At 33.3% G+C, this 12,409-nt stretch overlaps 2 protein-coding genes across 3 annotated transcripts; one reads left to right on the forward strand and one right to left on the reverse strand.

Moving 5' to 3' along the window:
• The first annotated feature begins 2,152 nt into the window (after positions 1-2,152).
• LOC109816561 (vesicle-associated membrane protein 711) lies at positions 2,153-6,233 on the forward strand. The gene is made up of 4 exons (XM_020381620.3): positions 2,153-2,598; positions 4,309-4,499; positions 5,011-5,174; positions 5,794-6,233. The coding sequence occupies exons 1-4, from the start codon at positions 2,370-2,372 to the stop codon at positions 5,882-5,884; spliced, it is 675 nt and encodes a 224-aa protein (XP_020237209.1). The 5' UTR covers positions 2,153-2,369; the 3' UTR covers positions 5,885-6,233.
• A 1,322-nt stretch (positions 6,234-7,555) lies between these two features.
• Positions 7,556-11,502, reverse strand: LOC109816556 (BSD domain-containing protein). 2 transcript variants are annotated; one of them, XM_020381612.3, is made up of 3 exons: positions 10,944-11,502; positions 8,835-9,022; positions 7,556-8,184 (listed from the first exon to the last, which is right to left on the reverse strand). In XM_020381612.3, the coding sequence occupies exons 1-3, from the start codon at positions 11,380-11,382 to the stop codon at positions 7,672-7,674; spliced, it is 1,140 nt and encodes a 379-aa protein (XP_020237201.2). In that variant the 5' UTR covers positions 11,383-11,502; the 3' UTR covers positions 7,556-7,671. The 2 variants fall into 2 exon arrangements, with proteins under 2 accessions (XP_020237201.2, XP_020237202.2); XM_020381613.3 differs by having other exon boundaries at positions 8,835-9,019; positions 10,944-11,499.
• Positions 11,503-12,409: the final 907 nt, after the last annotated feature.

The raw sequence follows: 12,409 nt of genomic DNA on the forward strand, positions 1-12,409 counted from the left end.
AATTTAGGTATGAGCCTACCACAACATTAGTCTGCAACAATAAGCCACCTATGAGATTAGCCTACTAACTATCTTTCAAATATCACAACCCTCTAATACTAGGTTATATACTAATTAAGTCCACGACCCAATACTTTACTTAATTGGTCACTTTATACATGTGTTTATCAACCTTGCCCACACATGGATACCACATATGTATCTAACTCACATACCTATAGCTTATCAACTTAACAACTTTAATAACATACAACATAAACAACATACATCTTTGCATTCATTCACAACTTTGCTTAAACACCATCAGAAATCATCTTAAGCAACTAAAACAACCTAAAACTTTACAACATATTTAACTTATCACATATCAACAAATATAACCTTTTACAATACCACTTAGATAACTTGTTCATCATTCATCAGTTGTAAAACAACTTTAACAATCAATTTTTCACCATAAAGTTCATGCCCAACACCACTCATTGGGCATCCGACACCATTGAGGCAGGGAGCTCCCTACCTTGCTCATGCCCGATGTTACACCACTTGTGTCTGACATGATTGAGGTGGAGAGTGCCCTACACTCTCACGCCTGGCGTGGCAACACCTACGTTAGGCCCCAATTAGGTAGAGAGCTTTTTGCCTAACTCACACTTGGCGCCACATGCTTTAGTGCTCGACACGAACCTAGGTAGAGACGAGTCTATCTCCTCACATTCGGCGCCATTCAACCCATGCACGACGTAATTCCAACCCAAGACGAGTCTCCCTCCTCACACCTAATGCTACCAGTCTTGTGTCTAGCATGACCGATACAGAGGCCTCTCTTTGGAACCATGCATGGCGCCTTGAAGGTGCGCCTGACAAGATATTAGATTTTGCAATGTGCATAACCCGATTTCACCCAATTTCTTGAAAATCACAAATTTCCAACAAACTGCAACACAATAATCTACATATATACAATATATACCACATGATTTCACCATAAAAAATAACATGCAACTAAAAATCAATCAAAACTTAAGCATGAACCTACATGAACACCCTTGAACACACAACCCACAAAACTTGCTTAACTTCATCATTCAATCACTCAACACCTTAAATTGATTCATTCCAATCATCACCAACACATATTGCACACCTAATTCAAAATCACAACTTTTCTTACCTCTTGAAGACTCAAATTTGTAAGAGAAGAAGAGAAGGAACTTTGTATGACTCTGACTCAAATCTTTCACTTTCACAAGCTCGAATTCCAGCCCACAACCAACTAGGATTAGATGAGGAAAAGGTAGAAAAGGAAGGTTCAAGTGAGAAAGAAAGAAGGGAGAAGGAGGAGAGAATCTCTCTTTAACTTCTCTCTAACGTTCTTAAAAACTTAAGTTATGAGTTTCCTTTTAAAAAGTTCCCTTTTATATTTTTTCTAAGTCGACTCTACTTATCTCTAGTCCAATTCTTCAAAGATTAACATGTCCTTAGGGTTTCCTAGCCTCAAAACTCTCAGTAACAACTGTTAAATCAAACAACAGGATTATGAGATGACAATGTTACAATAAACTTATTTTAATTTTTCTTTCACTAACTTATTTTAATGTTGATTTACTTATTTTTTTTTACTATTGATGGACTTATTAAGCACATTGAACATTTGAAACATATAATTTGATACTAATTTTATAACATTTTTTCTTTTTTATTTATATTAAAACTTTTTAGCAAAATGATTTGAATGATTTGAAATTTTCAATCCAATAAAAAAATGTCCAAACCAACTAAGTTCATTTTTAGCAAGTTGATTTAAGCCCAATTGGTACTCTTAACCACCACCCTGTTGGTAAATTTTTTAAAAAATATTAATAAATGTGAGAAATACATATCGACTCTAATCCGGTAAAACTTTTTTTCCTAGATGGATTGAATGAATAAATTTTTATTTTTCATAAAAAATAATTTTCATTTCATGTCTGCCTTTTCCATATATATAATAAAATATAGTGATGATATTGTTGTTACAAGTTACAATTATGTTTTCCTTTGACGTAGGATCCATGTCCAAATTTTCCGGCTATTTCGGTGGCACCAAAAACGCCATGGTATGCATGAAAAAGGGGAGAGGCAGAGTTTCCTTTTAAATTTCCAGAGTGTCGTTTACCCCCATTTTTGGACACCAAATCAAATCAAATGGACACTTTGTTTTCTCTTCATCCTCGTCTTGGTGTTGGGGTTATTGCACCTCCTCCAAAACCATTTTCTTTACACTTTTCTAACCACCTAAAACAACAAACGTACTTTGGCAAATTAACCTTCACAAAACTTTTCACTTTTCACTTTTCACTAATCCAAAATTAACCCTTTGATCATCAATGGGGATATTGTATGCAATGGTTGCTAGGGGGCAGATTGTTCTGGCTGAGTTCAACGCCAGCCAAAGCAATGCTAGTTCTGTAGCCAAACAAATACTTAGCAAGATCAATCAAGGGAGTGATAACAATGATGATAGCAATGTTTCCTTTTCTCACGATCGCTATGTTTTCCATGTCAAGAGGACAGATGGACTCACCGTTCTTTGTATGGCTGATGATGCATTTGGAAGTAAGTTTCTCTCATTCATTCATTCATGCATGCATTTGTTTTTGTTTCTTTGAATAAAAATAAGTATTGATTTTTAGGTTGCTTGTTTTTGGATTGGTGAATGTGAATCTAATAATACAAAAAACTAAACAATGTTGATCCAACTGCTTTACTTTTTTGTTTTGGCCTTTTGGGGTGGTACTAATGAATTGATTCAATTGTTGCTTCTTCTTTTTTTTTTTTTTCACATCAATGCAAATGATTTCATTCATCTTATGAACAATAGAAGCTGTCAAAGTGTCTTGAATGTATTCCTGCTCCTTGCATGTACTGCAATCGTGTGTTGTTTGACATAGGTCTTAGTTTGTTAGTTGATTCAGATTTTTATTTTTTATTTTTCTGTCATAAACCACATGGCTAGGAACATCTATAATATGGTGGGGCTGGCTCTAGGTTGAAACTTGAGACTTGTTTTAGGGGAATTCCACTTGAACTAATCAAGTGGCATGTAGAATTTGATCATATATTATTGACATTTCCTTTTAGTATGTCAGACAATCTTAGGTAATAATCTTGTTTGTAGTAAACTTGTTGATCTTAAAATCGTGTTATCCCAAAATTAAAGCTCTGCTATGAGAGGCTTAAAAATGTCCAATCAAGAATGCCATATGCAAAAGTGAAAAAAACGTGGACAACTGCTATTACCAAGATACTCCCGTATGGGGCCAATTCTGCTAATGCTCCCTTCCTTAACCCAGTAATCCTCCCTTTTTATTAAGGGGAGTACAAAAGTACACTTTACAGGACAAAAGTACCCTTTACTTTCATGTTCACAAGAATCTCTTTTTGCTCATTGTTTCCCCTTGATTTAATGATCAGATTTGTTGGTTAAAACTTAGAAGAAGAGATACTAGTGGCTTTAACTGTGATAATCTAAGTTTGATTTGTTTGGTGCTTTGACTAAATAACTAAGAGCTTAAGGACTGGATTTTACACAATACATCTTACGGCTTAGTTGGTCATTTTAGTGACATCCATTGTGTTCATTCTTATCTTGGACGTACTAGTTTCCTGTAATTTTTATAGGTTTGCTGGAAAGGTATCCTTCAATCAATAACCAAAGACTAATTCCTTTCAAATTATAAAGATCAATAAAGTAGGATTTCTCTCTCCTAATAAAATTTTCTTCATACGTACAACTAAAGAATCGAACTCCTGCCAATATGCTTAAAGAACTCAACTATCTACTGACTAAATTAGATCTTATTTGTTGGTTTTATGTAATTTGTGATGCTGGAGAGCCTCCAGGCCCTCTGCCATAAATGGGAGTACTCACTCCCCCACAACATCATAAAACATGTAACTTACTTGGAGTCAACTGTAAAAAGAACATAATTTGATATATTTTTCTTCTAAAACTGTTGAAAGCTTTTATAGCAATTAAAAATCCTCAGTTACGAATGATATGACACTTCTTTGTTTACTGGTCACATTTAAACTTTCTGCAATATGGTATTTAAGTTGGTGAAATTGAAAGAATGTATGATATAATGACTGTACGGCAACATGTTGCAGGCCACAATTGAAATTCTTCTGTGTTTGTTTTTCGGAATTAAGAATAAATTATTATAAAATTTTGAATTCACAATAAAAATATTTTTGCTCGACTTGTACACTAAAGTTTGTAATTCCTAAATGAGCTGTAATGAATACCTAAATGAATCACTGCAGGAATGGTCCCTTTTGCATTTCTTGAAGATATTCATAAAAAATTTGTGAAGACCTATGGTCGAGCTATTCTTTCAGCTCCTGCCTATGCCATGAATGATGAGTTCTCAAGGGTCTTGAACCAACAGATGGACTATTACTCCAATGATCCTAATGCTGACAGATTGAACCGTCTCAAAGGAGAAATGACTCAGGCTAGTTCAAAATATACACATTTAGATTTATCTACACTTTGATCCCAGCTTGTTTGCTTGTCTATCATTGGTTCTCTTTTGGAGTTCTTGTCTGATTTTTTGATTCAAATCATTCCACTTGACCCCTGTAGATTGATCTTATAGAAACCTTTTTGTTGAATAACTTTGATTTGCCCTATGATTCTTTTGATTTTGATATGATGTGACTGATCAAACTTGAATTGCATAGTTCCAAGCGTCTCATAGTTTCTAACAAACTGTGTTGTATTTGACGTGGTAAAGTAAATTTCAGAGCAAGGTCAGATCAAGTGTGATAAGATGCATGATTATTTACTTATACGAGTCAAATGGTCTATTGTAGCAAATAATGTACAAGTTGACTGTAGAAGAACCGAACTCTTGATGAAATATACAATTGATATTCTGTTCCATTTTAATATGATTTGGAATTATTCTTAATATTAGGATCTGAAGACTAAATAGTTAAATATTTGTCATGTGAAAATGATAGGTGAGAACTGTGATGATCGACAACATTGAGAAAGTGTTGGAGAGAGGTGGGAGGTTGGAGATGCTGGTGGAGAAAACTTCAGCAATGAATAGCAACTCTATTCGTTTCAAAAGACAGTCCCGCCGTTATAAAAATAACATGTGGTGGAGTAATGTTAGGCTAATGTAAGTATAATACAATCCACATTTGTATAATTGATTTCATGTTAGGTTTTTTTTTGCATTATCATTGGACTTTTCTAGGTTTTCTTGATTGTTGTCATGAATTATATACTTTTTCTTGATTTCATGAAATATGTTATTCAAAAGATTTAAGAATCGAACAAAACTTGAATACAATATTATAGTACTGTGAGTGTTATTCTCTTACGAGAATAAAATTTTATTTTGAAAATAAATGTAATACTGAGATATTTCTGTTTAGAGAATGGTACTAAAACACCTATAATACTGCAGGTAAATTTTTTCTTTTAAGTACCATCACTTTAAAAGGCCAATCTAATTTTGAACTTAGCTCACGAAGCCAATTTCCACCCAATTTATAGAAATCTTGGGCTTTGATATCTCCTATTCTTTCTTACTACTATGATTGTACAATCAATCTTGAACATACCTTTTGACTACTTGTTCCAATTTATTTTTCTGGTACTTTTTGTGTCTTTTAATTTTCCAATTTCCACTCATTCTGCCCAGTTTGACAGCTGCTATGCTGTGCATGTCTATACTGTGGTTTGGATTCGGGAATAGAATACTTATCTTTGCCTTATCTCTCTTTCTCATGCAGGGTTGCACTTATTATTACTTCCGTCGTTGTCATTTACATTATACTCGCCTTTATCTGCCATGGTCCCTTGTTGACTTCGTGCTGGAGATAAGCTCCCAACAATTATCAATTCTATTTTACACTATTTTTTGACCAATGTACTGGTTATTAAGTTTATAATAATATATTTCTTCAGGATTTGAATCCTGATTGTAAGTAGGAAAAAAATTATATTAAAAAAATATTTATCTTGTATATGTTTACGAGATATTTGATTGAGATTAGTCACTATTTTAAATGATAAATATTTTATGATTATGAGAAAAAAAATTCAACATAATATAAGTTTTTGGATCGACCAAAAAGGAAATATAATTTATTGGTATGGAGTCATTTATCAGATGTTTACTAATTTAGGCTTTTGCGTGTTGTAGCAAGTAACTAAACACTGATTTCTTTTTCGTGTTCCCCTTGCATTCATTTGCTATTTAAATAATATTTTAAATTTGAAATGTGCCAATTCCATTTTTCCTTCATAACATCAGTCCCATTATTAAATCAAGCATTAGCTCTTGCTACTTGCTAGGATCCACCGGATACAAGATAATAAACCATCTTTATGCATATAAAAACCAAGACCATACTAAAATAACCTAGGATACATTTATCGAAAATAAATAAAAAAATACACATTGAGTAATAAAAATAAAGCTGCGAGGTTAGATTTGTATCTTTAAAAAATCACACACAGATTGCTATATAAATTTAATTAAATTGTAGATAAATCAAGTAAGATAAAATTAAAACATAAAGAAAGAACATAGGAGTGGTGGTAGTCCACAAAGGACTAGCTATTCGGTAGAAAAGAAAGTAAATGAAGACCGGAGAGAGAAATAAGTGAAAGATGAACGAATAGAAAGAGATTTTATTATTCAAGAAAGGAAAAATACAATAAACTATTTAACATATTATTAAATACAGATTTTTTTAATGTAAGTTTCACTATATAACCTAATTTTATTCTCTATCACTAAAAGCCGGCATGCAATTTACTAAATAATAATATATATGAATATAAAAAATATTTCCAACATTTCTCTATTGCAATTACTCCTTAATCACCAAACTCAAACTTAATCCATTCCTTTCAAGTTAAAATTCAACTCTAATATGCTTTCAGTTTAACTTTTTTATTGTATTATTGATTTTTTTTTTGGTAAATCACATATCTTCTAGCAAAAAATTAAGAACTAATTCCTTAAAATTAAAATTCAACTCTTTTACTTTCACTTTAACTTTTTTATTGTATTATTGAATATTGTTTTTCCGGTAAATCACTTATCTTCTGGACTTATTCTTTAAGATAATGAAATTCATTTAAGATATGACCTCTTCCAAAAATACAAAAAAAAAAAATTTCACACACATAACCGACAGATAAAACTTTTAACATACTTATTTAGTATGTACTGTATTATTCAATACACATCCAAATTTTTAAAAATAATAGTGACACCTAAACTTCTAACTAGACTATTTAAACCCAAAAAAAAAAAAAAAAAAAAACTATAACGCCCATCGACGTTGAATCCCATAAAAGTGTTTAAATTTGAACATACTTAAATTATGTTAAAAGTTTGACGTTGACGTTGTTCCTGATCAACTAATAGAAACTAACAAATTACAATTATTATTGAAATCCATGATTTCGTTTGCATTGTACAGATTCAACAAATGAATGACGTTTGCCCAATGCTCAACAGTAAGTCAATATATATACGTGTGAATATCAAAAGAAATACGTTAATATATATATAATTGTGTACTCCCTAAATACAGAACCATCGAGAAGGGAAAAATATTGAACCTTTACAACTTGGTGAATCAAGGAAAGCCTATCTAATTAAATTCATCGACGGTGAGCCAATCATTTGACTCATCTTCTGAGTCCTTACCTTTTAAACGTATAGCCGCCTTCTTCCTGCCATCTCTTCCAGAATTTTCATGCAGCTGAATCCAGTCACTGGAACCTTCAGGTGATGAACCCCTGATGTCGTGTGTCTCCCTATAGCCTGATAATTTATCAGAGCTATAACTCACATCATCCTCTAGATCACTGAATGAGACGTCCTCTTCCTGCTGATGTTTTGTGCAGGAAGTCAATGAAGTAGCATCAATATCTGTATCTTCCAACCATTTTTCAGAGCTAATCGTGTCATCAACTTCTAAGCCCTCTACTGCATTTGTAACCTCAGTCAAAATCTGACTTTGCTCAAATGGGATACTTTCACTTCCACGGTCCTCGCTACCCTCTTGACATGTATCCACAGTCCTTGGTTTTTCACGTTCTCCAGCTTGAGAATTTTTCTTTTCTCCAAGTTTCTGAAGAAGCACATTTCTTGCTTCAACAATCTAACCGGAAAAAAAAGGGGGCAAAACATATGGCAGTCATTAGAGACTGTTGCCACCGAAACATATATAGAGTAAAAAATATAATTATCTACAAAATTTGTCTTCAACCACATAATTGTTGGGTGCAATAGACCAAACAATCTGAAAATATTTATAGAACCTAAACAACACATCTAGAGAGAATGTCATAAGATAAACAAAGATAAATGCTAAAACTACGGAAGAAACTTCTGGCCATGACATATGATAATTTATCAAAAAGATGACCAGATCATGCTGAGACTGGCAGTGCAGCAGATAATTTATCATATACAACATATGCATTATAGGGGGAATAGAGGATCACTTCAATTAAGCACATATAAAATTAGAAATAGAATTAAGTATAATTTGTATTAGTGCTCCTTATTCTCGTCTATAACAAGTTCTTTTTATTCCTGATGAGTGAACTACAGATAACACGTTTATAGAGTATATATCGACTGATCTGACTAGCATGCATGAATAACCTTCACATAAATACAAGGTCTACAGTAAACTTCAATAAGCAAATCAACTGCATTAATATCAAAGGAATTTAGCACATACTTGGCCTTGCTATTCGAGTGAATCAATTGAAAATAAGACAAAATTGGATAAACATGACTTGCCTTGGGGGTTGATAGACACTCAAAATCATGCTGGCTTAGTCTTGGAAGTATTAGCAAAAAATAGATCATCCAAAACTTCTCCACATTCATGTAACTGCATAGATTCAGTCTAAGTTCAACAAAATCAGGTACCAGCCGTTCTATAGCCAATACATGTTCTCTCTGAGAAATGGACATGCTAAACTCTGCTGCAACAAGTCACTTTCAGTATTAAAGTTTGTCAATCTCAATATATACTCAAAAATAAAAATAAAAGAAAAAGTGTTATTTTGGTTTCTTGAACTCGTGTTATGTAAAAAATAAAGATTCTAAACCACCTTTATTCAAAGAAAATTAGTTTGAGTTAAACAAGATATATGCTAAGAAGGACACATGCACTTTGGACTTTATGTTGACTGGGAGGGTGAACTAGCTTCACAGGATTAATTTCTTCGAAAAAAGCAATGCCAAATGAGCACTGAAGCAGTTGTTCATAGAACTAACCCCCAACATAATTATAAGATGTTAATTCCCAGGATTACTATATTCGAAATCAAAATGACATGCAGCTCAGATGTCAGACATCTAATATTAGCTAAATAAACTGCATTTAGTCATATAGCAGCAACAGCTTTACAGTAAACTTGGTCATGCCAAACAAAGTATGTACACAAGCAAAAATTGGAATTTTCCATGATGTATGACAGAATGAGTGAAATGATGCTTCCATGCTTTCTAAAAATTGTTAGAGCCTTAGATATTAACATCGTGACTTGTGAGATTAGCTGATAAATAACAAATGCATCCAAAGCCAAGTATAATGAAGAAAATGCAAAAAAAAAAAAAAAAAAAAAGTCACGTCCTTAATGCTCCTTTGTCTCGTATAATTTGTCTTTTTAAGGTAATGTACACTTCTTAAGAAATTTATTAATTACAAATATTATTACTATCATAAAGTGACTTCCTTTAACAAAATTATTAAAAGAGTTAGTAGTTGTGAATTCAATTAAGTATTTAACTGAGATAAAAATAAATGAGGGTATCACTGGAAAAAATAATTAATAATACCCTCTTGATTTTCTAAATTGACAAATATTATGAAACGAATTAGAGCACTCAAAAAGACATACTATATAACATGAGACGGAGAAATAAAAATCATTAAAATAGACATCCCATTTATTCTAGGATAGTCTTTGAATTGACTGTAATCTCTTCTCATGCAACATCATTACCATGCCAAACATAGAAATTCAACAGTCCTCCTAGAAATCTAATCCACTCTAGACTTATCTAAGGGGGCTTTTCTTTCTCCACCAAATTTGACAAAGAAAAATGTGATGGACCATAAAATGATGCATCCAAGACCCACTCAGTGAATCTTTCAGATATAAAGAAAATAGTAGAACTATTTAAGTATGAAAAAGTTTAGGAAGATGGGAGGCCATCCCATTCTACAATCAGGGTATGCCATAGCCTTAACAAAAAAGCTCAGAGGTACTTATAATTATAAATGACCTACCGCAGACCAAGGATTACATCTACCAGCAGGAATTGAAAACGAGACGTTTTTGTTGACATTGTTTGATCCTATCAATTGAGACAAACGTTATTGGCTGAGATTTTTCAACAATAGATTTGATATCCAAACACAGCTACCTATTGCTTCATACAGTGAAACCATAGCCACTGGCATTGATCATTGTCAGTAGTTTAAATTATCAACTCTTTTTATCAAAAGAGCATACACATTCAGCATAAATTACCAACTCCATTTTTATGAAAAAAGCATATACATTCTGCATAAATATTCAACTATTACTATCAAAAAAGCATATACATTCAGTATAAATTATCAACTCTTTTGCGTACTGTGCACGCACGAAATAACCCGTTACAAAGGAAATTCTAGAGTGAGATCAAACGAATCGGCCAGAGAGGCACCACCGCGAAAACTGCACGTCTAAGAACACGGTTAAATTAAAGAGGACAAGAGCACAATTAAGTAAAGCAATCACAAACTCTATCAATATCATAATCAAATTATACAGATAATATCCAATTGAGAAAACATCGAATCATAATAAATAAATAACAAATAATATAATTGTGGAAGAAAAGTTGAAGTACCGTTGTGCAGTGGCAAGGGGAACTCGGTCCAACACTCAGGCCGCGCAGAAATCTCCTTCACGAAACGAAGGACGTCGTCGGTGGTTCCAGGCACGGCATCGTCGTCGCTTCGGCGTTGATCGGACTCCAACTGCAGCAACTGAGAGGCGAACTTGGAGATTCCGGAGACGGCTTTGTTGGAGGAAATGAGCGAGAGAGAGTTCTTGAAGCTTCCGCCGATCTCCACGAGATCGTTGCGGATTCCGGTGAGAGCTTGCGAGGAGGAGGAATCGGCGGCGGAGGAAGAGGAGGAAGGCGGCGGAGCGAGGAAGTTGGCGACGCCGCGGAAAATATGCGATATGTCGTCCTTGACGGCGTGGCGATCGGCGGAGGGGATAACGCTGCGGTGGAGGTCCGAAGATTGGGGGTCTGGCTCGTTGGACTTGAACAGCCACGACATCTTTTTCTTTTTAATTTCTATTATTCCTCTTTTCCAATAATTATAAGTATTTGTGCTGAATGCTAATTGTGACTTGTGACTTGTGACTTGTGACTTGTCAGGATTCAAACCTTCAAACTTTAAAGGGTTTAGGAAGAACCGCCTCACAACATCTTCATTCTTCACCTCCAAAATTATATTTAATTCCAAACTAGTATTTTTTAGAGTTGTTATTTTTCCCCTGAAAATAATTTTATTAAATAATAGATCCTAATATTTTCCTCTTTTTAAATAACTATTTTAACTTATAGAAGATTATAAGGAATCGGTGTAACGTATAAGAAAGAAAGTTTTTTGGTAGTGGGATTAGGAAGGTGTTGGGGTTATTATTTAGAGTGATAAATTGATAAGGTGAAGAAATTGTAAATAGAGATTACGTAAAAGGTAAAGTTGGTTGAGAAGATGAAATAGAAACGATAACAATCAGGGAAACCGTAAATCCGAATGCACGTAATCATAAGGCGTGTTGACCTCTTCTTTCTTTGACCTTCCTTCACCCTCGTGTCAAAATAAATTCCATTTGGTTTTTATTGCGATCACAATCACTTACATCAAAAGCGTTTTACAAAATACTTCACTTCAAAATTACATCATGTATTTTTACCTGCACTTTAAATTACATCATTGTACATATTTAATAATTGTATTTCTTAAATTATTGGATGCAAAATAAATCCAGCTTATTCCAAAAAAAAATCATAATAAAATAATACAGCAGACTTGAAAAGACAATCCATTAATAATTCGCTCTTTGTTGCAATACATCAACATTTCAGAATTAATAAAGGGACCCCTTATTATTCTGTTTGTTTCTAGTTCTACATAAATATTTTCTTTACTACCATGGAGAAAACAAATTTTGTTTGGCGTATTCATGGAGAGAAAAAATAATATAATAGCCACAAGAAAATAAAACACAGATAAATATACCAAAATAAAATAGTAAGCTTCAGGGAGAAATATATGCGGTCGTGCGCGGACGAATAGC

This window comes from Cajanus cajan, chromosome 5 (genome assembly GCF_000230855.2).
Source record: "Cajanus cajan strain Asha chromosome 5, NIPB_CcT2T_4, whole genome shotgun sequence".
Taxonomy (NCBI): Eukaryota; Viridiplantae; Streptophyta; class Magnoliopsida; order Fabales; family Fabaceae; genus Cajanus; species Cajanus cajan.